The 27153-nt window shown below is 39.5% G+C and overlaps 1 protein-coding gene across 1 annotated transcript in view; it reads left to right on the forward strand.

Annotated features, from left to right (window-relative positions):
- The window catches only part of Focad (focadhesin), a 289636-nt gene that overhangs the window by 110300 nt on the left and 152183 nt on the right, over positions 1 to 27153 (forward strand). The window contains exons 12-15 of the mRNA XM_075946771.1: positions 15868 to 15972; positions 16421 to 16522; positions 16979 to 17109; positions 19065 to 19191. Of these exons, the coding sequence (XP_075802886.1) occupies positions 15868 to 15972; positions 16421 to 16522; positions 16979 to 17109; positions 19065 to 19191 (465 nt within the window). The remainder of the gene's footprint in view (positions 1 to 15867; positions 15973 to 16420; positions 16523 to 16978; positions 17110 to 19064; positions 19192 to 27153) is intronic.

Here is a 27153-nt window from a genome sequence, read left to right on the forward strand (position 1 = left end):
CTACTTATATTGTTTGTAACTGCAGGATTATTTTAAGTTGGAATGTCCTTTTCCCTTCCCTTTTCTAAATCGGTGGAGCCCTCTTCTTTCTTAGTTATTTTTGAAATCATACCATTCGCGTATATTGTTCAGCTCAAATGCCATCGTCTCTGAAGACTCTAGCGATCTAGAAGCCAGGAAAAATTTTTAGGTGGCTTGTTTAACCATTCTCTCTCTCGAAGGAAAAAAAAATAAACAAAGCAACCCACAGAACAAAAGTGAAAGCCCGATGGAACCTGGATGAAGTGATTAATCTTAGTTCTTGGAAGACTGTATGCGTCCTCTGCTGACCTCTCAGCAGTGGTGTGAGGACGGAAATATGCTCTGTGTGGTGGGAGAACAGTGTAAAAGGTGCCATGCAAGTGCTAAGTGGTGTGTTTTCGTCTGTTCTTACATGAGGTTCCGATTGATTTCCCGCTCAGCAAGAATTTTATGTTGCTGGAGTGGTTGTCTTGATCCGCTTTGGTAGCATTTTTGTAGGATATGAAAATGTGGGATTTATTTGTAACAGGCTTCAAGCTTTCCCCATTTTATGTCATGGTTGCATGGAAAGAAGATGGCCATGCCTTCTATATAAAAAGTGAATTTAATTTCTTCTTGTTTTCTCTGTGTAGCCCTGGCTGTCCTGGAACTCACTCTATAGACCAGGCTGGCCTCAAACTTACAGAGAACTCCTTCCTCTGCCTCCTGAATGCTGGGATTAAAGACATGCACCCCCACTGCCTGGCTTAATTTCTTCTTATAATACCCAAAATTTACTAGAGAGTTTATTACAGTGTAATAATGGTATATTCTTCCCTCAAATTAGAATTATAAAATAACTTTCCTCATTAAATTTAACATGTGAATTAAATGGTATAATCCAGAGTACAGAATTCTGTTTATAATCCATGGTCAGCAAAGGTTACATTTTTATTGTTCTTTTTCACACTGCACAGTTATTTGTTCTGTTACAGACGCAGTGCCTGGCTGTAGCTAGACAAAAACATCCCATGTCTGCCTGAAGCTGTCACTGTCCTTTTCTCCCAAGTTCTTCAAAAGGGAGATAATCACTGTTATCTCTGTATGTCTGCTTTTTTAAAAAAATCATTTTTATTTATTTAATTACACACATTTAAATATACACTGTGTATATATAGTCTACGCATACATATATATAGTGTGTGTATGTGTACATATATGTATGTGAAGGTCAGACAGTTTGTAGGAGTTGGTTCTTTCTTTCCATCATTTGGTTCCCAGAAATTGAATTCAGGTCATTAGACTTGACAGCAGTCACCTTTTACCTACTGAGCCATGTTTGTCTTCGTGTGCCTGTTTTAAACTACGTTTAGATTAAACAAGGAGATTGAGAACAGTGTTCTTTCATGGAAAGAAAATCAAAGCTAATTTAGTGGGTTTAAAATTTAAGGTAGTGGGGCTGTGGAGAGAGTCAACGTGTTTATCACAAAGCTCTGAGGATCTGAGCTCGCACCCCCAGCACTTAGAAAGATCCTAGCATGGCCATGAGGGCCTGTAATCACTGTGCTGTGGATGCAGGGGCAAGAGAATACCTGGGACTTGCTGGCCAGCTTGTCTAGCCAAATTGGTGAACTCCAGGTTCAGTGAGAGACCCTGTCTTAAAAAATTAGGTGAAAGCGATCAAGGAATCTATCCAGTATTGAATTTTGAACCCCTATTAACACATGTCAATATATACACTAACGTACCTCACACCTCAAGTTTTGTGGTTGCATATTTTAAAAGGTGGGAAAATATAAAATGATATTTAACGTTACGTACTATATAACCTAGTATATCTGACTTATTTTGGGTGTTCTTTTACATGAGCCCTTGTAGATTTGTTTCATATTTTACTCGTATTTACAACACATCTCAATTCAGTTGACTGTGTTTCTAGTGTTCATTGGTATTGTCTGGCAGACTTCCTGGAGAGACACAACATAAATGTCTTCTCATCCCAGTAAGGGTACCCATGACAAGCCAATCCAGCCTGGTGAATCGGTGACCTTTTACTGGGTTACTAACAGGAGTGTACGCGAGGGGTTATTTGCAAAAGCAGGGATGACTCAGAAGCAGCTGCATGACTGGACAGCCCACCCCAGGACTGGTGATGCCTTCCAAACGCTGCAACTCCAGAGATCTCTGTACAGCCCATAGGCAGCCTATACACCCGTGTGATCACCGGGCAGTTTAGATTCACCCTGTGACTCTTCCCCAGACACGTGACTCCTGTTTACTTTCGAATCTCATGAGCCTCCTCCTTCCTCCTGGAGTGATATTTCTATTGGGGGGAAGTGCCAGGCACCAAGTCTGCATGTCAGGAACATGCTGTGTCAGACATTATGGAGCTACTGAAACTTTCCAATGCTGCGTCTTCATCATAGATAAGAAACATGTGTTTAGAAATACTATTCTAATATTGATTTTACTTGTCTAAAAATAGGCCCTTAGTTTGTAATGCTCAAGAACCAAAAAAACTTTTTTCCTTTGAGACATGGTCCTCTTATGTACGCCAGGTTGTCCTTAAACTGTAGTGGTCAGGGTTTTCTGAGGGAAAGAACCAATAGAACATTTGTTATATACAAGGGATAAATTAGGGGCCTAAGCCATCATGTTACTTGCACCGTGGAAGGCAGAAAACCCTGTAACTGCTCATTGCACAAAGCTGAATGCTTCAGTTTTCTCATTCTGACCCTGAAGGCCTGGGAGATTACTTGACAGCCAGCTGCTGTTTTTTTGTCCAAGTCAGAAGGTCAGCAGATGATGGCAGGAGTGGATGATGCTTTCACCAGCAAGAAGCATTGCAGGAAGGCAAGTGACATTTCCAGTGCTGACTGCCTGTGGGAAGTGTCACCTATGCTGGGGGAGGCTTGTCTCAATTCATCCTTCCTGAAGCTGCTCACACAAACATACCCACAGGTTGATCTGTACTTGGATCAAGTTGACAGACAAGACTAGATGACCATCATAGGCGCTTCCTGCCTCGTACTGAACAGTGGTGGATCACAGGTGTGGAGCACCAAGCCTGACAAGAGAACCGCCAAAGTGTGTTCAGAACGTACCTGAGAATGTGTTGGAATGAATACCTATAAGTTTGGTTTTTTTAAGTGGCTTATATACACCTTTTGTAAGACCTCTTTTTTCCCTTTTCTTTTTGAGTTCATTTCAGTTGATGTTGAGAAATCTTATCATATTATGGTTCTAAGCACAAAGAAGAAAGGAACACAGTTGCTGCCTGTAATACAGGTCATTTTCAGGCTGTTGTGAGTAACTAGGACCTAGAGTATACTGAAGTAAAAGTGGGCATAAAGTTAGTATAACAAACAGTAAATAGGGTATTTTCCACCTCAAAGGTTGAAAACAATTACTCTGGTCTCCCTGAACACTGTCTCTCATGGTTATAAAGATTTTGGGTTGAGCTCCCAGGTTATAAGAAGCCTGTATACAAGGTTCAGCAGACGGAAGAAGTGATGCTCCTTGAACCTAAGATGAGGATAGGGGATGCAGGAGCACGTTGCACCAGCTGTGGTCCATGTGAGGAAATGCTTTGTGCACTCTTTCCTGCCCTTCCATCCTGTGTCCCTGGTCCTTGAATGCTTAGGGCGCTCCTGTCGCTTGCTGAAGCCGTACTGAAGGTAACGTGGAGGTAGAACTGAAGCAGAGGTCATGGAGGAACATTGATTACTGCCTTGCTCTCCCCATGGCTTGCTTGGCTGGCTTATTTATACATCCCAGGACCACCTGCCCAGGGTGGCCCTGCTCACAGTGGGCTAAGCCCTTTCCCCTCAATCATTATTAGATGCTCACAGATGTTCCTACAGGTTGTCTGATGAGACATTGTCTCACTTGAGGTTTCTCTTCTCAGATGAGCCTAACTCGTGCCAAATCGACAGAAACTATGTAGCACAGGATTTCAACTGTTAGGTTTGTTGTTAGAGCAAACATGGACCTTTCCTGCTCTCCTCATCCCGCTAGGATAGCATTGCTCAGTATAACTCTGTGTTCTGGTGTAAGTTTCTATAGTTGGTGTTGTCCAGAGGGTGGCCTCATCTAACTGCTGAGCATTTTAATTTGACTCATATGAGTGAAGAACCCAAGATTCAAGTTTAATTAATTAAAACTCAGTTTGAGTAATAGACTCTCAGATTTCTAAACTCTGCCCCTTCTGAGCAGAAGAACCATTGCCTCTGCTGCCTGCTTTTTTGCAAGTTTCAGAGACTGGTTTGACATTTTTTTTTTTTTTTGTTCTTATACCTTAATTTATGTCCCCAGTAACTGTTTGCTTTGCCTTTTGTTTTCTGAGTTGTGGGATGGTAGTGATGAGTTCCTTAACTGCGAAGTACTCAGCGCACAGGGAAGCAGGAATTGTGTCTTCTCATTGTTTGAAAACCCAGGCAACCCTGTGTGGAGCTGATTCACAAGTGTTGCTCACTCAGCATAAACGGTCAGGGAAGCCTGAGCAGTGGCCGCTCTTTAGTTCCCACAGGCTGGCCTTCAGCTTAGGTTTCCTGCCTCTGCCTCTCTGGTACAGGACTCAAGGCACTTGCCCCCGTGCTCAGGTCATTTTGTTTTCTTAATCACTTCAAAAGAACTTTTATTTATTTTTCTTACTATTACTAATTTTCAGTGTGTGTGTGTGTGTGTGTGTGTGTGTGTGTGTGTGTGTGGTGTGCCACATCACAGTTATGGAGGTCAGAGGACAACTTTGTGGAGTTGGTTCTTTCTTACCTTTATGTGGGCCCTGGGGATCACTTCTTCACCCACTGAGCAATATTGCTGGCATCCACTCACCTTTATTAAAAATAATTTTTTCCTTTATATGTATGGAATTTTGTCTTCATATACGTATTCACAACATGAGTAGAGTATCTCCTGAGGCCAGAAGCTTGCATAGGATTCCCTGGAACGAAGGTTTAAGATTGTTATGAACTACCACGTGGGTGCCCAGAACTGAACCCAGGTCCTCTGGAAGAGTATTTTGTGCTCTTAACCACTCAGACATCCCTCCAGCCTCCAGCTACTACTTTAAAATTTTAATTCACTTGTGTGCGTGTGATGCTGTGACACACGTGTTTAATTGTGTGTGTGTGTGTGTGTGTGTGTGCATGCTCACATTTGTGTGGGTGCATGCATACCACAGTTTGCATATGGAGGTCAGAGGATAGCCACGGGTGTTATTCTTTGCCTTCTGCCTTGTTTGAGTGGGATCTGCTTGCCGTTTACTGCTGCGTATGACAGGCCACCTGGTCCATGAGCTTCTGGGAACTCTCCTGTCTACCCCTCGCGTTTCACTGACGGACAACAGACTGTGCTACTGTGCTCAGCTGTATACAGGCACTGCGGATTGAGACTCAGCTTCTCAAGTTAGGGCAGTAAACAGTAAACATCTTACTAAATTGTCTCCTGGCACCCACTACCTTCCTTTTAATTTATTTTTCTCTTAAAGCAAAATGAAGAATGATATTGGGTCAGAGGGATCCTCAGGATTTATACCTAGGTACCAAATCACTAAGATTTGGTAGAACTCACAAGACAAATCAGCATGTCTGTGATTTGTTAGAATGATGGGGTAAAAACACAGTCAGCAAGGAAGACAATCCATGGGGCTAATTGCCATGGAAATCAGCAAACATTTCTAGCAGTCCTCTCATGAAGTAGTATCCTGTGTCCTCAGTTCCTCCAGCGTGGGGTCAGGGTGGAAAGTGTCCAGTATCTTGTGGTGGGGAGTGTGTGAAAGGCTTGGGGTCAGAGGGTTGGTTCTGTTAGGGCTGGTTAGCTGAGTTTATAGATTGTGATTGAACAGGATCTATTAGTTAAAGGACAGTGGCAACAACCTCCAAATTGTTTGCCAGTATCTCACCCAGAAACCGCTATGCAAGTAGGCTTTTCTGTGGAAGATAGCTTGCTGTGCTAACTAACCCTTTTCTGCACAATTCTTAGGTATTGGCTTAGTTAATTTGGCCTGTTTTAACTTTTAAGATAGTAGCTTGGAAATGAGTAGTTGCAGTCTCTAATCTTTTCCTCTTTAAACTTTTTAAACTTGTTACTGTTTTGGACAGAGTCTCACTCTATAGCCCAAGCTGTCTTGGGATTCACAGCATAGGCCAGGGTAGCCTCAAATTCATGGCAATTCTCCTGCTCAGCTTTAAGAGTGCCCAACCTTTTGATATTTGAGTATACATCGAATATCTTCTAAACATGTTATTATCCTCTCCTTCCCTTCATATTCAGTATTTTATCTTGTAAATTTTGATTTCTGATCTCTTTTAAAATATTCTGTTATATTTAGAGAATAATAAACAGAACCTCATTTTTATGAATGTATGTGCATGTACACACATGTGTAGATGTACATTCTCACTTTTACACAAGTGTGTGGAGGCCAGGGTAACCCTTTGCACCTCCTTTGTGATGCTCCCTGACCTGTGTGCATCAGGGTCTACCTGTGCCTCCCAGTGCTTTGTATTGCAAGTGCATGGCGCTCTCTTTGGCCCATGGGTTCTCTCCTCATCCTTGCAAAGCAGGTATTTTCTTTGAGCCCTAAAATAGAATTAAAAAATGAACAAACATTTGATCATGGAAGGTTTCAAGCATTTTCAAAGAGGTGGGATAATTTAGGAGCCTCATGTTCAGTTCTCACCTTTTAGCAGTTTGAATTGCATGTACCCTTTCTTCCCTAGTCTCTAATTTTGAGATGTTATTTTTGAAGCATATCTGTACTTGAGTTGAGGTTTGTGTCTTTGTGAGTGATGTGTGTGTGTGTGTGTGTGTGTGTGTGTGTGTGTACTGAGTGTGCAATTGTGTGTTCAGGTTTGCATGTATGGAGGCCCAGAGGAAGACCTGATACTGTTCTGCAGGCATACCACCATCTGGGTTTTTTGTTTGCCTGTTTGGTTTTTTTGTTGTTGTTGTTGTTTTTGTTTTTGGTTTTGGAGACAGGCCTGAAACTCATCAAGTAGGCTAGGTCAGCTGCACAGCTAGCCACAGAGATCTCTCTGTCTACCTTTGTATCAATGAGATTGCAGGCACTCACTACCATACCTGATATTTTTTAAATGGACTTTGGGAATCTAACTCAGGTCCTATTGCTTAGGAAGCAAGTATTATCTACTGATCTGTCTGTCCAGCTAAAGGAAGCAGGATTTTAAAGTAGAGATTTATTTTTTTCTTTATTATTACCCTGAGTTGAGTCTGTTTCACTATATCCTTATATTGTATAACTTAAAGATACATTGAAACCTTTACAAGACATTTGTCTATAATTTACAGTTATAAACAACGAGATTGAATGTTGTTATGGTTTCTATTTCTTAACTTTTTATGTGCATATGTTTATTTTTCTTGGGGGTGGTACAAATTAACATATGGAGGCCAGAGGTCAACCTTGAGTGTCTTTTTCTATCACTTCGAGTTTAGTTTTTGGAACAGGGTCTCTCACTGAACCTGGAGTTTACTCATTTGGCTAGAATATCTTTCCCTGAAAGCACAGATCTCCTCCAATCCCCGCTTCCCTAGCACTCATAGTAAAAGTGTGTGCTGCTGTGCTGGCATGTTTGTGTGGTGATGGGGCTTGAACTCAGGTCTTCATCTTCATACTTGCATGGCAAGCACATTCCCAACTGAGCCATTCCTGGATCCTTTCTTTCGTTGTCTTTAAGGTCAGATTTATGTGTTTTGCCCTTTTGGGCTGGGGTAGGAGTCTGTATATTAAGAAATTTTACCTTTTTGTTTTCTTAGAATATTGAGTCATTGGTTGATGTGTGTGTGTGTGTGTGTGTGTGTGTGTGTGCGCACGTGGATGCATGTGCCATTGTGTGTTTTTAGAGGTCAGAGGACAAGCTGTATAGTAGGTTCTTTCCTTGCTCCTTTATGTGGGTTCCTGGGTTGAACTTAGGTTTCCAGGCTGATCTGTTTCTCCTTGGCTACTGCTGTCGTTGCTTCCTTTTGCTGGATGCTGTTCTTAATCTATATCAGTCCTCACTGTGATAGTTCTGCTCTGGAGTGGCCCCTGGATGACTGAATATTAACGGCTTGGTGCCAACCCCTGACACTACTGGAAATGTTGAACCTGGAGGAGGAGTGCTTCGTAGGTTGAAGTTACATTATTAGACTGTGTTCCTGAAGGGATAGGGAGACACCCAGCCCCTTCCCCTTCCCTCCTTGTTTGCTGGTGGCTATGAGGTGAACAGACTTCCTTGCTGACAGACTGCTGCCATCATGTACCGTGTTTTTTAGGCCCATAGTGAGAGGACCAGGTGACCATGCACTAAATCTCTAAAGCTATGAGCCAAAATAAACCTCAGCCTCTTAAGCTGACTGACAGCGGTATTTTCCCACAGAGCGGCCACTGACGTACTCTAATAAAGCTTTCCTTGTTCATGCTCAGTCAGTTCTTACCTGTCTCTCCAGCGTGCACGTACTCACCGTACATTTTTCTGAATTCTTTAAAATGACTCATTAAATAATTCCTAAAAACATGTGCAGTTTGTTCTTGTTGGTTTACCCCCTCCCTGCTAGCTAATTGGTTTGTCTAAACCATTCATTGATTAATTTATCACCCGCTCCCATCATGCCTCCTGTCATAGATGCCAGTGTCATCTTCCTAATGCTGTTTCATCTGTGTTCTGATAATTTTCCCGAGGCAGAAGATTGTGCAAGATAAGAGCAGACCAGATGTGTTTCCTGTCATTCTTTAACAGCACTTTACACGGATTCCTTCAGGCAGTGCCCTCAGTTTTCACCGCCTTCTCTTCCAGAGATTTAGAGCAGCACCACCTCCCCCATAATATTCTGGGCTGTTCGTTTTGTTCCTCATCCTTTGCATTAATCTTGGTTAGTTTAACATTCTAATTAGGTCATTTGTTTATCATCATTCACTTAGACCTTATTTAATGAATTAAGACCTTATAAAATTAATGATATGAGATATAATACTTAAAGTTTGATGTTTTCAGCAATGAAGCAAGAAAGAAACTTTGGAGTCAGACTTGACAATTAGCCAACTGTGCTGGCCCGCTTTTCTTCCCGTTACCAAAGTACAGATTAGCATCGCAGTTACATTAGTCTCTGCTGGATTTTCATACCCTAGGAAGTTAATTTGACTCTCATGGTTTCTTTGAGCAATCTGTTTTTTACTTAACTCAAAAATACTAAGATTCTCTGGTTTTAGTGCATAGTTACTTAGTTCATGTACTTAGTTTATGCCATTGTACAATTTCCATACACTTGGTTCAGTTTCTGATAAAAAAAACTCGTTCCCAATGTTACACAAGTAGCAGAAATTGACTTTGGGTAATATTGAGAGGAGAAATACCCATGTTGTACATCAGTTATAGGTTATTTGCCTTTAACTTCAGATCTCCAATGGTTGAGAACTCACATGGTAGAAATATAAAAGTTGTATTTGTTCATGAGTGAAAATTAATGCCTCCAGGAGTTTAGTTACCAATATGTTAGCAATTGGTAAAGTTATATCCCTTTTTCTTTTTCGGTAGCTACATTTTCATAGTGTGGTCAACTATTTTTTTTCATGATTTAAATTTCTTAGCATATTTGTGTGTGTGTGTGTGTGTATACGCGCGCGTGTGTGCACCCTTTGTTTCTGAGAGTCAGGAATCAAAAGGAAATGAAACTTCTTAGGAAGCCACACTTCTGTTGGGGATATAGCCTACACGCTTTAAACTCCTCTACTGATACACTGTCTGAATTCATCCTACTGTGGTGTGCAGTGATTATTGGAGCTCCTGAATTGTTGAACTATTTTTTTTTTTAATATAATGGGAAATTCACACCTTCAAGTCTGAGATTGTCTGTTTTTGACATCATGGTACCCTTCCTTTATCTGACAGGTAAAATTTTCTGGTTCCAGGTTAATTTGATAATCATACTTTTGAATACTTTGCAAATGGTAGACTTTTAATACCTATTTATAAAGTATTGCAACATTACTGCAAGGCCCATTTTGCTCTCAGTATTCAGTCAGCTAGAGAAGAATTTAGGGTAATCTATGTATTTTAAAAGTATTGTTTGTGTGTAAGAAATGAGGGATGAAGAGGTGAAAAGGTGACATTCCTGAACTTGGTATGGGCTAAGAGCGGCCACAGAGGTTTTGAAGCTGGGTTGCTTTGATCCAATCCTCACCTCTATATGAGCTTCAGTGTGTCACCTGAAATCTGCTCCACTCTGTCCCCAAGTGTGCAGGGGACTGAGATTGCTACATCCCATGTGTGTAGAGGAGTCCCTGCAGAGCAGGTGCTCCAGCTGGGTTAGAGCAGGGCTAGAGAGATGTGGCCCCATAGAGAGATGATGGTCTGCTCTGTTAGCCTAGGTTCTTTTCTTCTCTTTGTGTTAACTGACTAGAGAGATGATGGTCTGCTCTGTTAGCCTAGGTTCTTTTTTTCTCTTTGTGTTAACTGACTCCCGAAGACCAAATGTCAAGACTTTAGACCAGCATTTCTCAACTTGAGGGTCTTTTGAGAGGTCAAATTACCCTTTTACAGGGGTCACCTTATCCTGATATGCTGTTATCCTGCATATCAGATATTTACATTATAATTCACAACAGGGGCGAAAATTACAGTTATGAAGAAACAGTGAAATAATTTTGTGGTTGAGGGTCACCACAACATGTGGAATTGTATTAAAAGATCACAGCATTAGGAAGGTTGAGAATCATTGCTTTAGACTATTTGCTTAACGATCATGTTTTGATGTAACTATAATTGAATCTCAGAGGAGTAAAATTATACCACATTTAGCTTTTTTTTGAAGTTGGTGCATGCCTTATAAGTGGAGAAAATAATTAGCTTTTCAGTACCGGCCAGTGGACTGCTTTCCAATGAGTTACTTAAGCAATAAACAGGTACTATAATTACAATTGCCAAGTAATTAAGGAAAGGAACTGATACTAAAAAGTCTAATTGTATATTATGTGCTTTTTTTGGTAGAATGAATTGTGTGATTGTGTGTGTGTATGTGTGTGTGCGTGTGTTTGCATGCCTATGACAGAGAGAGAGAGAGAGAGAGAGAGAGAGAGAGAGAGAGAGAGAGAGAGAGAGAGAGAGAGAGAAAGACCAACCCAGGATACTTTACAGCTCCTGGGTTCAAGAGATTTTACTGCCTCAGTTTTCCAAGTAACTGGTAGTACACACATATGCTACTACTGCATCCAACAAAGATGAAGATTTTATTTTTAAAAAAGATTTACTTTATTTTATGTGTGCGAATGTTTTATTTGCATGTGTGTTTGTGCGCCATGTCCATGGCCTGGTGTCCAAAGAAGTCAGAAGTGTATATCAGATCCATTTGGACTAGAGTTACAAGTGGTTGTGAGCTGCCATGTGGAGGTAGGAACTGAACCCAGGTTCTCTGTAGGAATAAGTACTTTTAACCACTGAGCCAACTTTTTAGCCCCAAGAATGAAGAATTTTTAAAAAGCACTTTAAGTATTAAAATTCTTGGATTAATATATGTCTATGCTTATTGATACCATCCAATCATATTCCCTGTTTTATGATATAACATGTGTTTTATCTTTTCATTTATGACCTTGTATATATTATTATTTGTTTCTCTTTGGTAAATGGCAAACAAATGTGCATACATAGAATTTAGGTCCATGTTTCACAGGACTAAGTCTTATGTAGGAGCCGACATTTGTTAACTCCAAGGATGTGGGAGCCTGTGTAAGAAGCTGTGCATTCACTCTAACTGTGGATGGGGCGGAGTGCAGAATGCTGTTTCTACAAGGTGGCCTTCTAGAAATGATTGCATCAACTCTACTAAGTGAATGGACCTGAAACCTAGGATGGGAAGGGAGTGCCCTAGCATGTCCGCATTATCTCTGAGTGTAAGGCAGATGCCGGGAAGGAATACTCTTAGCTCTGTTCACATGACCAGAGATGATAAGGCATATCACCAGGTGGAGTCCCTCCCTGTACTTGTATTTGCTTATACTAACTGAAACGTCATCTCAGGTTTCTTTTGCTTTAATAATAAAAACGAGAAGTGCTTTGTGTGCACCACTCCTGTGTTCTGCCTCCTGGAGTCCCCTGGATCCTCACGAAGGTCTTCGGAATATTCTTTACTATGTCTATTTGTATATTTCATAGCTATTGTTATTTATGTTTTTGTCTTTTAACTCATATAATAGAATTAACGATGATATATGGGCCGGCAAGATGGTGCAGCAGCTAAAGGTGCTTGCCACCAATCCTAATGGCCCGAGTCTGACTCTGGGAACCAATGTAGGAGAATGAAAGCACTGACTCCTTCAGCTTGTCTTTTGACCTTTACACATGAACTGTGGCATGCCTTCCCATATCCTTAACCAAATAAATGAGAAAAAACATAATGTCTCATGTTAGGTATTACAGAATTTTGGTAGTCTATGTATTTGTTTTTCCAGCAAGCTTTATACTTTCCTATGCTTCTGTGTTATTGTCAAGTGTACTTGCTTTTTGTTTGGAAGGGGTCTCTTTAACATTTCCCTTTAGGCAGGTTTCAAGCTTTTATGTGTCTGAAGATGCCTTTTTCCCCCTGATATTTGTAGTGTTTTGGTAGTTTTGCTAGATTCAATATTCTTGGTTTGCCCCCCCCCCCAATATATCATTTTGAGTAGGCATTTATTCCCTTCTCTCTTGTGAAATTTCTGCTGAGAAATCTGCTGATAGTCTTAGGATTTTTGTCCCAATTACACGTTTTAAATCAATTTGTTCATCAGTGACTTGAATTCTATGAGTCTGTAAAGAGAAAACATTGTGCTTTATGAAGCCAGAGAGCAAGATGGACCAGAGCAGGACATGGTTGACTCTGAATCCCAGCTAGAGTCTGAGCATTCTGTTGTTTTCTGCCTGTGCTGAATAGAAACTGGAAGAGCAGGAGGCTCAGGAGCTGGTGATGGCATCTGGGTAAAGAAATACACGGGTCAGTGTTTCATTAGGAAAATAGCAACCCATACTTCCAGGCAAAATATTTTTCATAGATGTGCTTAATACCTGTTTATCCAGTGCAGTATCTTTCTTTATTCTTTCGCTTATGTGGTTACTCAGTTTGGGCTATTGTATTATAAGAGTGATATTTAGTCAAAGATTACTTAGTGTAAACATTTCTGACATTGTTTTTTATTTCTCAACCAGGCAGAGTAAAGGGTGAATAATTCTTGAGGGCCAACGCTCTTAAAGGGACAATACTTTTAGAGCACAAATACAGTATTTTATTTCTCTCCTGACAATATAATTAAAGCATTTGTTTAAGAGCCACATGATTAAATACACTATTTTATAAAATGCCACTAAGTGCACTGATTGCCATTCCCATAACTAAGGGTCTGTCAGAGTGCCCTGGTAGAAACCATCACATGAGGGATAATTGATTAAGACCAGTGGAAAGCAATCTAAGATAACCTTTTGTTTTTAATTAAAATGGGAAATAAGAAGCCAGTTCAAAAAATTGTCTTTCCTTATTTGTCCAAAGTGAGAGCAATGGAGTTTCCTTTCCAGCAAAGGCCCAGCACCTGTGAAAACACTTAGGCATTCGGGCTGTGTACTGCGAGGCTGTGACCAGCGCAGGCAAAGCCCACGTGCTGCTGTGATATACTATGGCAAGGATCATTAGCAAATGAATTTTTTAGCCGTCACACGTTTTGGTGGTAGGGTTAAGAGGACATTTTTCCTTCTTGAAATTAAAGCAGTGCCTTCTAAGAAGCTTGGAAGAAATGGGCTTCCTAAGATAGACTATTTGAGTAGATGTGGGACACAGGCCTTTCAGATGTGGAGTGGAAGGTTAGTATTTGTACTGTGTTCTGGTCGACCAAGCTAAGGCCTGAAATACAGTGAAGAATCATACAGGATTTTAAAGGGAGTTTTTGTTTGTTCTGGCCTCAGCCCCAAATCTCTAGTCCTCCTACTTTAGTGTCCTTAGCTGGGGATGGGGTCCATGCCTCTGTGTCAAGTACTTTTCTTCTTTTTTTGCCCTTTGCAAAGTAGTTTTTCATTTTTTTTTGCAGCTAAAATTTAATTGCATCTTTTCCCTCCCCTTTCCTCCCTTCAACCTTCCTATGCACCCTGTGCTCTGGCTTTTTTTTTTGTTATTATTACATATATGTGTGCATAAATATACCAATACAACCTGCTAGTCTGTTTAGTGTTGTTTCTATGTATATGGTTTCAAGACTGACCCTTGGTATTGGATAACAATTAAGGGGCTCATCCCCAGGGAAAACTAATTTTCTCTCTCATTAGGTATTAGTTGTTTATAGTTCTTTGTCTAGGTATATGCCCATGTGGGATTTCCTCTTTGCACATTAACACATATAATATTAATGTACATTAATATTGTCCTTCAGGTGTTTTTAGGCAGCCTTATTGTGGAGGGAGCCTAGGTGACGTTTCCCTGTCCTTTTCAGAAGACACAATCTTACAGTAGGTTTTCTGATCCTCTGGGCTTCTACAATCATCCTGCCCTCCTCCCCATCCTGCCCCATATTCGTGATTTGTAGGTGTAGGAGCTGTATTGTAGATGTGTCCAGCGGGGGTGGGCACACTGTAATCATTTGTTCTCTGCATTTGACCAGAGTCAGGGTCTCTGTCTACTCCAAAGAGAAGTTTCTTTGATGAGGGATGAGAGCTGCATTGCCTTTGGGTGTAGTGTCTGTGTTTAGACTGCAGATCGTAGGTTTGTTAGTCTGGTCAAGAGGTGACAGAAGTTGTCCTCTAAGATCCATGCTTCCACTCGCTTTGGGTAGTTGGGTAGGTTTCTAGGACCAGACACGATTTCCCTTCTGGTAAGCAGGCCTTATGTCCAATTAGACAGCTTTTGGTTACCCCCAAGTCATGAGTGCCACTATTGCCCTTTCAGGGAGATCTTGTCATGCTGCTTGTTGATGTGATTCATAGACTTCCCAGTAGGATAGGAGTATTGATGCCCACCCCTCCTGCCAGCTTGCATAGCGTCTTTTAGTATGATGAAAGCTAGTGCACAGGGAAGAGATTTCTAGGTCAACTCCAACTCAGACCCTTTGAGTCCTGTGACTGCAGTTCATGGTGTCTTCAGCAATAGGGACTCCACTTCAATCTCTAAGAGGCAACCACGCCTGCCCAGTTCTTGAACTGAATTTTAAAGAGGCTTATTAAGCTGTAATACGTGTAAAATACTGTTCAGTCACCAAAAGTGGATAATTTAATTTCTTTTACTGTATTTAAGAATTATACAGGTATTTGAGGTTGTTTCTGTTATTCAATATCCCGTGCTTTTAGGACTAGTGCCCCACACCAAATAATTCAGCTGTGATTTTAATAGGGATTTTGCTGAATGGAAATCAGTGTGGGAAATATTGCCATTTGAACATTTATTCTTGTGATCAATGAATAAATTTATTTTCTCATTTATTGTGTTATGCACAGAGATTGAAACAGGAGCTTATAGAGATATTTTAAAATACTGTCCCCCTTTGTGGATTTTAATTATTTCATACAAAAATAACCAATTGGATATATCACTATGTGGACCTATTTGTTGTTTATATAGCTTAAGTGTTGATTGTCTGAACTATAAACTTCCTTGGGGTAGACTATATATTAACTTTCATATTGTTTAGTGTCATAGTTGTTTAAGAAATACATGTTTCAGTTCACGTTTGGAAGCTCATTATAATAGAGTTGAAATATTAGTGCTAGCATGAAATCGCTGTTAATGGCAGTAGCTGGCATTTCTAAGCCTTCTAATTCATCCACAGTCATATTTTTACCTTGAAGAACTAAGAGCTGGGAATTGCTTTGTGGAGTTCACAACAAGGCCCAATTTACGTGTCTTTTAAATTTTTCTTAGGTTCCAAATCTGATTCCAGTTTTGATGTTCAAATTGGGAAAACCATTAGACCCTGTCTTATACAATGACATATTGTATACTTTACCGACACTTGGTGTTCACAAGGTTAGTATATCAACTGACTGATTCCTTTTGGGGAGAGAAGGGGAGAAACCTAAATAGTTGGTATTGATTTAATATTTTATAAAATTTCATATTATAAAATTATTATAATATTCTATTTCATATTATAAAATTTTAAGTCCTAATTTTGCCATGATCCTTCATTCCCCTTTTAGTTTTGTTTTAGAGTAGCTAATGTAAAATTATTATAATATGTAAAAATTTATTTAAATCCCTAAATATCTGTTTTCACATTGTCTGCTCTGAGATTAGGCCCCTGCTCCCTAAATTGCTGACTAGTCCCTCCCAAACCTATCTTTTTTCTTCTTAGGAGAGTCGAGCTAAGTAAGCTTACACTCAAGTTCTTATTTATAACAAAGAGTTTAAAATGCCTTTTGCAACCTTGAAGTTGCCTTCCTTCGTGAAAACTGTTAACTTAATATTTTCTTAGGTATGCATAGGGCAGATTCTGCGGGTAATTCAACTGCTTGGAACCACTCCACAACTAAGAGCTGTCACATTGCGCCTGTTGACATCTCTGTGGGAAAAGCAGGTAAGCTTATATTTACACTTGTTGCATGGTAAACGCGTTAGTTTTTCTGATGAGAGGGATTATGTGACAGTGTGACTTACTATTACGATAGTACTGAGTGTTATCAATGACTGCATTGACAAATTGTGATTTATTGTGGTTTTTTGATCTGTAAAATAGTAAATTGTGTTTGATCCAGAAATTGAGAACATAAAATAATCCTATGCTCTATGCCTGGCATCTCTCCATTTGTCTGATAAAGCAATAGGAATGCTGCGGTGGGAAAAGCCTTTGTAGAAAGGGTGTGATCTGGAAAGTTTTCATAATCACAACACCGTTCCCTGCTGATTAGCAGCGATATATTATAATTTCCAATGCAAATCCAAGATTTGGAGGTGAAAATGCTGCATAAAAGGAAATAATCATTATTCAACTTGAGTTAGGAAATTTACTCTTTTTGTCAAATTGTCTTATTAGGATCGTGTGTACCCTGAACTGCAGCGTTTCATGGCCATGTCTGACGTGCCCTCTCTCTCTGTGGGCAAGGAGCTCCAGTGGGAGAAACTGATTGCAAAAGCTGCATCCATCAGAGATATCTGTAAACAGAGGTAAGATGGGCTTAATTCTTCAGGATGCATGCCATAATAGGTTACTTTTCACTTTTATTTTTGTAACACAAAAAGATATGTTATTTTTCAAAATCAAGTATGTTTTTCCTTTTTAATTTGGGTCTTACATTTCCTATATAGTGTATTTATATCCTTTTCTGGGCAATAATTTAACATTATAGTAACATATATCATGTCATGTTTTCTATTTTTCTGTATATAAATCCATGACAAGTAAGCAGTAGACTGTAGGCATGAGCAGTTCATTGTTGTTTCATTTTTAAGACGGGGTCTCACTGGGCTTCTCAGACTGGCCTTGGTTCTTCTGTTTCAGCTTCTTCATTCCTGAGATTGCAGATGTGTGCCATAGTTCCCTTCTCAGGCCAGATTCTTGTAAGCATTATCGTAGGAAAGCCTTATTGTAGCTTGTCGGGAGAAAATGATGTTGGGTTTCCTTCTATCCTCTAAGCTTTTAGGAAAACATGAAGACAGAGAATCGACTCCTGGTCTGGATTAGGGATAAATCAAAGAGCTAAGGATGAAACAACACAAGCAAAGCTCCCCTAGCTAATGTTTCATTTCTTCTTTTCATCCCTTGAATGGGGCAGGTAAAACTGTAGGGGAACTAGATTGCGTGCATTTGACATGATTCCTAGTTCAGTAGCTTCACGTGAGCTAGACCGTGGTGTTGTAGAATTCCTGTGAATATTCTCTCATTTCTATCCATGTCCCCAGTATAAATGAAGCATCCTCAGGGTAGGTAGTAGGTTGACACCATTGTTGATTACATGAAAGATTCCTATTTCCAGTAAAATCTTGAGTCAGAATGTTTAAGAATCTAAACCCTAACAGTTCTGTCTCTTTGCTGAGCCTATCCGTTAACATAAAACAATAACAGTCTAAGGTACAAAAAAGATACACTTATGTAATCCAAGACCCATGTGTCTGGATTTTATTAAAATCTTGGCATAAAACAGATTTCAGAGACAAGACGCTGACATTCTTGTTTTACACAGAAGGTTGGGATACAGGAAAGGTTGGCTATCAGACCAGATCAGACTTAAGAACTTACTCATGTTCTTTTCTTTTGTACTCTCAAATATGTCACTTTTTATCCAGTTTTTATGGGACAATGAGACAGAAGAATCCTGTCAGGCATTTTCATTTTATTGATAATTTGTTAATTAGAGACAAGTATTGTGTCCTTGAGGCTTCCCGAGAATAGATCGAACAGTTGTTAGGTTAAAGGTATTCTGGGTGGCATAATATATATGGAAGAGGTAGGAGAGGTGCCTGGTATGGGGTAGGGGCACAGTTATCACTTGTATTAGTATCTTTATTATCATAGTGATGATCAATATAATCACCCTTTTTATATCCATACCATGAATCATAAATTGCTCGGTGTTCCTATGCAAGGAAGAGGACCTAAGTTTAGATCCCCAGTGTCCACACAGAAGCTGAGCATGGTGGCCCATGTGTTTAACCCAGTGGCAGAGGAATGGTGGTAGTTGGATTCCTGAGATTTTCTCATTACCCCGTCTAGCTAGAAGTGATCTCCAGGTCCAGGGGCAGACCTTGTCTGAAAATATAGGTCAGAGAGTGACTGAGGAAAGATACCAGATATCAACTTTTGGGATCCATGTGTGCTTTCATGGGCAAGTAAACCTGCAGGGAAAATGGTACTCACTCACACAAGTGTGTCCCTGCACATATGCATGTACATGTGGATGAGTGTGTGTACGCACAAATTTGCAAAAGTGTCTTTTTAAACTTTTGTATAAAAATAAAGGTTAAATTACAGCAGAAATAATCATAACATGAAGATTTTGAGGAACATGTGTTGTTAGTATTTGAGGGTGAATCTTTAAGAATTAATCCTTTTATTGTAGTCAGAGAGCTGGGAATAGTAGCTCTCTGGGTCTAATTTTGGTTGAAACTGTCATTTGTTTTAGGCCCTATCAACATGGTGCAGACATGTTGGCAGCCATTTCTCAGGTGCTGAATGAATGCACGAAGCCCGATCAAGCTACCCCAGCCGCCTTGGTGTTACAAGGTCTTCATGCCCTCTGCCAGGCTGAGGTAGGCATTTCTGAATGGTTTTGTATAACTCTTAAGCTATTTTATAAGACTGTAAGATCCCATTTGGGTGAGTGGTATTTTCAGTATTCTGAGGGTTGGGGTGTGGGGGGTAGGTAGAACAGGATTGCGTCACATGGTTTCTTCTCCACTCCAGAGGGATTTTGATTCATCAGGTTGACACTCAACAAAGACCCTATTTTGGGGTTTTCTTTGGTCTTATTTTGTTAAGTTGAGGAGCTGTTTACAGAGCTGTTGGATGTGTTTAGTTTTTAATTTTCTGATGAAAGACCATTAGAATCAGTGAAGGCAAAGAAGTAGGCATGGGTCAGTGGCATTTTTGTAGTCTGAATAAATTGTGATTGGCTTGAAGACTGGCAAAGGAATCTTCCCTTCCTGATGATTAGATTGGGCAGATGGGTGTGTAGCAGAACAGACTTGCAAATTATTGCCTGAAAATTAGACTACTCTCAGAGTGGCAGTGTATCAAAGAGAATGTTTACTGTTTTGAATAAATAGAATAATCATATCAAAGATCATCCATTGGCTTGACTGTAGTTGGGCACGGTGAGTCTGCACACTACAGTTTTTAAGATTGTAGCTAATCATGGTTGTTGATAATGAAAATACTATAATAAGACACATAACAAAATTGAGTGTTTTTGTGTTAAGGTCCTTGTGTTAAACACTTTCTATGCCTGTTCCACAAGTGCAGTATAGGTATTAGCAGGAAAATAGACTTCAGAGAGAAGTTCAGCATTCACTCCATGTCTTGTTTGAGAATAGTCTGTGCTGTGTGAATGCTTCCTTCTCCAAACAGTGAATATAGTTCCTGCTCGGTAAAATGTGTCCTCAGAATAATTCTTTCAGGTTTGCCACCCTGTGGGTGGAAGGTCGTTAGACTTTCACAAGACTGATACAGCAGGTGATTGCTCACTGAGCTGTGAACTTCTATTTTTCTGTTGCCTCAGTTGGTCATCTGTCATTGGAAGTACTTTTTTTTTAAACCAATTTTATCACTTTCCCATTATAAATAGCTAGATCTTATTCTTAAACAAAAATTTTAACAACAGCATTGAGAAAAGAATGCATCTTTTACTCCCCCCCCAAAAAAGGCCATTTTTGCCATTTTGAAGTATTTCCTTTAAATTTTTATCCCAATTAACTTTTCTTACTAAATCTCAATTTAGTCTTCTTGTTATAATTCCAACCCCTTCCCAATTCCCTCCTTTTAGCATCAGGTTCAAGCTTGTCAATGCTTAACTTTTGTGAAATGTCCAGAGTTTGGCAAAGAGTTTTCTCAACCATTTATCTAAGATATCATTACTAACTATGGTTCATACTGAAGATAGGAAAAACTTTGTCTGGTGTGGTAGAAGACATCTTTGTTTTTAGGTTGTCATGAAAATATACTTGATAAGTACCAAGAGCTACATATAAAGAGTATGTCCTTTGGTTAATTCACTTAGTCATATTTATGCTTCAAATGGAGACAGAAGGAGAGTACATTCAGGAAGACCCTAGACTAATATCTGCTCTATTGGTGTTTGCCTTGCCTCTGATTAGATGGTGCCCAGTTAGGTAGAGTCTTTATAGAGATTCTTTATAGTTCTTTTTTCTTTTCCTTGACCCCACACAATGTATGATAAGGGTTCAATTTCTTTTCCAGAGGTATCTTGTTTCTCACCATCTTTTCTTCATTGAATATTTAAAGCAGTTCTGTTTGGGATTGCTGAATACTGAACCCTAAATCTTTTCTCCAACCTAAACCATTTCCTTTTTTTTTTTGTTTTTTTTTCTTTTCGAGACAGGGTTTCTCTGTAGCTTTGGAGCCTGTCTTGGAGCTCCCTTTGTAGACCAGGCTGGCCTCGAACTCACAGAGATCAGCCTGCCTCTGCCTCCCGAGTGCTGGGATTAAAGGCATGCACCACCACCGCCCGGCCCTAAACCATTTCTTATAAAAATAAATTTGAACCCACTATAATACTGTCTTTCTTTATTTTTCCAGTGTTCTCCTAGAGTAGTGGTTTTCAGCCTTTCTTTAAGGTTCTCAGCCTTTTTAATGTTGTGACCCTTTAATACAGATCCTCACGTTGTGATGACCTCCAACCTTAAAATCATTTCATTGCTACTTCATAACTGTGATTTTTCACTGTTATGGATTGTAATATAAATATCTAATATTTAGGATATCAAATAACCACAGATTAAGATCCACTCTCCTAGAGGAGCAGCGACATCATGTCTAGCTATTTCATTTCATAAAGCTCATCTCTTACTTCTTTCTGGGATAAAGGAGTTTTTCTTTCTGATTTGGTCTCCCTCCTGATGACATCATGCAGTCTCAATTTCACATCTATTTTTAAATTAAAACTTCCCTTTAACATAACCTCACCTGAAGCCAGGTGTGGTGCTGCATGCCTTAGGTCCAGAACTTGGGAGGAAGAGGCAGGCAGATCTCTGAGTCTGTAGCCAGTCTGGTCTACAGAGTGAGTTCCAGGACATCCAAGGCTTCATAGAGAAGCTCTGTCTAGAACACTTTCCCCCTGCCCAAAATAAACCTCATCTGATTTGTTAAAATTGGGATAGGAATCCAGTATGTGATAATCTAGCACTAACTGTTTGTCTCCTCAAATTATTTTTGGTAACAAGATGGGAATTAATAAATCGTGGAACAATACCACCAATCAGTTATTCTGAGATGTTTTGCTTGTTGAAACTGTATTACTGTTAGTTTGATAATAAAAATTGTCTTATTGACATTTAGTACTGAATAGCTTTATGTTCACCTAAATATGTAGGAGTAAGCCCACTCCCGATCAGAGTAGTATCTCTTTCTATCTCATGTAAGGCTTTCCACACTTTATGTTTGTGTGTTTTCATTGTGAAGTTGCTACTGTTCTGTCTTGTGATATATGCTAAAGTCACGGCATTTACTTAATTCAGTATCTCTTTCCAGGCTGTATTTAATATTTAGTAACTTGGGGCTAATGTTTTTTGAGGGGCTGATGTACTACCCTTAGACGTCAGCATTCCTTCCCATTTAATCTGTTTTCTAATTGATAATATTTATGAAACACTGGTGTAATCCCCAGGTTCATGAATAGACATATTCAACATGGTTCCAGATCTGTTTCCCAGAACTTTGGTCCTGATCTGTCTGTCTGTTACTCTTCAGATTTTTGACTATCAAATATCATTAGGAGTTTACAAAGGTAGCCTGAGACAGTGGAATAAATCAATAAAGATAGGATCATAAACTGAGAAACCCTGGATTTGAGAAAGTACATCACCTAGAAAACGATTTAAAATTGAATTTCAAGAGCTTTCCAAACCTTGCTTCTATGCAAGGGTAACCCTTCACCCTCTTAAACTCAGTAGGTAATGAAGTCTTTGGCTTTGAAAGTCAGAATGGTGAACTTTTTTTGTCCTCAGTGGAGTCAGGTTCATCTTAAAAAATCACTGCTGCTTACTCATTTGCATGTCTACCAAAGACAGATTTCTAGAAGAATGGAGTCTGTTCAAATGCCAAATGTGTCAGAGTAATGCTTCCATTATGCATTTTGTGGTTCTAACTGCCTAAACAAAAAATATATCAAAGCTTCTAGAAATCTCAGCTGACCAGAAAGATGCTAATGTCATTTGGAATTAGAAAGCAGATACTTATTTATTCTTTAAGACTGTTAATATTTTGATTTTGACTTTATATATTTCTTTTAGGATAATATTCTCTTAGCTAATATTTTTTGAATGCCTAGTACAAAATTTCCCTTTTTTGTGATATAGGGTTGTAGGATTTCATTTTGGGTGAAGAAACAGTCTTGTAACATAACTGATATTTACTGAATACTAGAAATTCTAACCCACCAATTTACTAGGAGGTGCATGACAATGTGGATGTCGGCATGGTCTTTAGTTTACTAGGGTTTGTTCTTTTCCTTCTATAATGTTGCTTTGCCAACTGTGATGAAGTTTGAGGAACTTTAGAACAGTTTGAAGTTTTCTCCTTCAGTCATAGAGTGCCCAAAAGCAGTCGTGAATAAGTCCTGAAATCTCTGAAGTTTAGACAGTCAACTCTTATTGCATCTAAACCATTAAGTGTGAAAAATAACTCCCAGTCTGAGCAGGCTGCCCAGGGTTCAATGAAAAAACAGTGTATGCAGAAATAAAGCCAGTGCACTGCATGCAGAAAGAAGTCTCATTCACAATGAACTCTCCTCTTAAGGTCTTAGATGGGGACGGGAGGCTTGCTAGCCTGTGTTTTCTTGGTCAGCTGTGAGTCTGTTGTGGCAAAAATTAATAGGCGTTTCAGAATCACCAAGAAAATCGCTTTCATCTTGCCCAGCCCCATCGGGGTGTTATATTTTCAAAGAAGAGTATTGTACAATTGAGCAATAGATAAGGAGGGGAGGGGCCTTTCCTGGGGATTCTTGACCGCTGGAAGAGTTCATTTCAGGCCATTTGTCACAGCAGTGATTTCCCCAGAGATACCCTGTGCCAGGGCTATGTTTTGGCTATTTTATCCTTTTTTATTTATTTATCTTCTGAAATCCTGGTTGAAGGTAGTTGTCCTTGCCCTCTCCCATCATCCTAACCCTTTGTCTAGGGTCTCCTTTACCACACCATGGGGTAGGAACAATTTTGAATGGAACCCAGCAGGTCTGGAAGGTTTTAGGGAGTTAGGGTGATATAAAAATGCCCAATAGAAATCCTGCATGTTGTCTAAGCATTTTTAGCGTGGTAAATATAATTTAGTATGGAAATGTGATCCATTGTTCCACGGCAGGTTTTCTCAGCTGTGTACAGTAAGGCTTCTGTCGCCCACTGTGGATTCTGTATTTATTGCATCTGGAACCTCTTTGTTGGTCCTTCGTTTTGTTTGTGGAGACTTTTAAAGGTGGATTGCCCATGTAACCTTGCAGAGGACTTGATTAAGTTTAATTTGCTATGCATTAGAGAGTGGATTTGCTGGTCTTTTTGAACTGCCCTCTGTTATTTGTAGTTTGGGGCCCTTTTTTTTTTTTTGATGCCTTCAGTTCTTTCTGGGCATGAAAACTCTTTTTGTACATTTCTTGAATCTATTTCCATGCTGTGCTTTTTATATTCTACACAATGACTCTTTGCAGTTGAAAGTTGTAGTTTGGTTTTTATTTTTAACTTTAAAAGGACAGCAGGAACTGGCCTTTTATTAGACATTTGTGGATATTATAACATTTACTCTGCCTTTCTTCAAGTAGGTTTTAAAATATAGTTTCTTATTTTTGAAGTAAAATTTTAACCGGATGTGTTATACTTATATAATGGTTACTATTCAGTACTCACAAGCCATGTATGGAAAGTACGGGGAAATAAAAATAATGTGTTTCTTTTGAAATAGGCTAGTTTAGCTTCCCACCACTTTTTAATTGGTTGTTTTTACTTTTTAAAGAAAACATTCAGAGATTATGGAAAGCTGAGTTCTATATCAAAACCTACAGTAGAGAAATCTAAAATCGAGGCCTTGGTGTTTTATCACTTCCTGATTTTGCTTCCGCTCCTTAACTCCCAGTCTCCTGCCGTTTGCCCTCTACCTGTCTCAGATTTGTTAGGGTCATTGGCAAAACCTCACCCTTAGAAGGTATCACACTCAGGCGCTCCCTCTGCTCTGTGTGTTCTTGTAATCCATTTTTAAGTGCATTTTGTGTTTATAGAAGTTTTATGAGGAATTTTTTTACTTGAATCAGAATCATGGTTTTAGGGTCATAGCAGACTCGAGTAATTTGTGCGTGAGTGTGGTGGCTGTGCAGGGTGTCCAGCCAGGAGTTTCCGGCCCTCAGTCATACATGGAGAACATTCTTTAAAAGATGACACAGACTGAACACTGGGAGAGTTTTCATGGTGCCAATTAGCATGGGAGGGGTTGGATTCAGTGGTTGCAAGCTGTGTTCATCTGAGTAAATGCCCCTGAACTAGAAATGATGATGTGGCTAAAGTGATGCCAGTCGTACCCTTTTGCCCTCCCGGTGAGCAAACTGCATTGGTTTAAGCTTATATACAAGGAGGGGTTTTTCCTTTGGGGGCTAAATGAGGACATGGGGGTGTAGAAAGGACAACACAGGAGTGAATGGTGTTGTTTGAAAGGCTTTGGATTTTGACATATGACTGAAAGCATTGTTTTGGTAACTTGCAAGAAATTAGCAAGGCTATTTCATAACCTTTTCACCTGCCTTCAAATGGCATAAAACCATGCTTTTCACACAAATGCCGTCTCAGATGTGGCTAATTTTATTTCTTTGCTATATAAGTGTCTAAAAGAACAGGGGTGTGTTACCTTTTTATCTCCCTAGTAGAAAATATCACCAAGAAACTCATACACGAGTGCCCCAAGATTAGACTTAACTTTGATTCTGTTATTCAAATGATAGTCATTGTAATTCCTAGAAGGAAGTTAACTTGCTTAAATATTTGGAGCTAAGCTGACCAGACGTTGGAAGTCTTTTCATTGTGCGGGCATTTACAGAGTGCCTCTTCCTGAAAGAAGGCTGTAGAACGCAGTGTGTTCATTTTCTGTAAATGTTGTTGGCTTTTGCCTTTGAGAGACTTTTCTTAGCCAACAGAAAATGACTTCTTTCTTCACTGGGTAGCATTGTAAAGCATAGTTTTGTATTTTGAATTTGTGTGTACTAGTTCCTTGTGATTTAGGTTGCATTGATGCTTTACAGAGTTTTTATTTTTCTTTGTGCGTCTTTCCCCCTTAGAATCTCACAGGAGCATAATGGAATGCATTATGCCTTAGGTCTAAATTGACTGGTGAGTAAGATGTCCTCTGAGGCACTATCCCTTTTGTTTCAGGGCCATGGCACTGGGCCTCTACTTATGTAAATTGTCGTTTGAGGAATTTATTTGCTTAAACAGTTGACAGGGTCATATGACTTTGATCTCTAATGATAGAGCTACAGTCAGATGCAGTGATGTCCCTGACCTCCTTCATTTGTGTTGTGTTTGTACTCTGAACCAGACTACATTTCCTTTTCTTTCATTTGTGTGTCAGGTCCTCTAGCTAAGTTATGGACCTTGTAGAAAAATGAATGGAAGTAGTGTCTCATGTCAAGTAGATTCCCCAAACGGTTTGGAAGAGCTGAGGTTACTGATTAAAAGATCCAGAGATGAAATGTAGATTTAGCTTTTTTTGGTGACTTCCTTAGTGTCTGTGTTCTCAATAATGAAGTTTCTGCTTGTTGTCAAGAGCAGTCTCTAAATGGCTTCTGCATAGGCTCCCCCTAGAATATGAGAAAAATTTTATTTATTTTGCCTTTCTCTTAAAAGAGAAGTTAAATATTCATGTTTCTCTGGATTGGTGCTTTCTTTACCTGTACTTATATCAAAGGAACATGTTTTCCATTGTAGGCCACTGTATTAAGCAGGGTCTCTAGAGGACCAGAATTGATAGAATAAATATCTGTGTATGTGTGAATATGTATATACACTTATAAATACTTATGTATTTATATACACACATATATAAAAGCTCTCTGTGTGTGTCTGTGTCTGTGTGTGTATAGAGGGGATTTATTAGATTGGTTTACAGACTGTGGTCCTGCTAAGTCCAATAAAGATTGTCTCTTGACAGAAAGTCCAAGACCAGCGGGTCTTAAATATAATTTGGAATCCTGATGAAGTAGGCTCTAACATTGGTGATGGAATGTCCAGCAGCAGGATGTATTACCTTGCCAGTGAGAATGGCCGTCACCAGAAGGTGTAGTCCAGATTTAGGGTGGTTCTTAGGATCTCAAATAACCCAATTAGCTAAAAGTTCCTCCCAGTGTGCCCAGCTGCTTGAGTTGTTAACTGCAGATATAGTGAAGTTGACAACCAAGAATCCTTTCGTCAACTTGACACAGAATCATATCTCTTTATATAGTGCTTAGTTGAAATCAATAGCTAGGTCATAATTATGCCTAACACCCTATAACTATCCCTTTTAGA

The sequence above is a fragment of the Microtus pennsylvanicus genome, chromosome 13 (genome assembly GCF_037038515.1).
Source record: "Microtus pennsylvanicus isolate mMicPen1 chromosome 13, mMicPen1.hap1, whole genome shotgun sequence".
Taxonomy (NCBI): Eukaryota; Metazoa; Chordata; class Mammalia; order Rodentia; family Cricetidae; genus Microtus; species Microtus pennsylvanicus.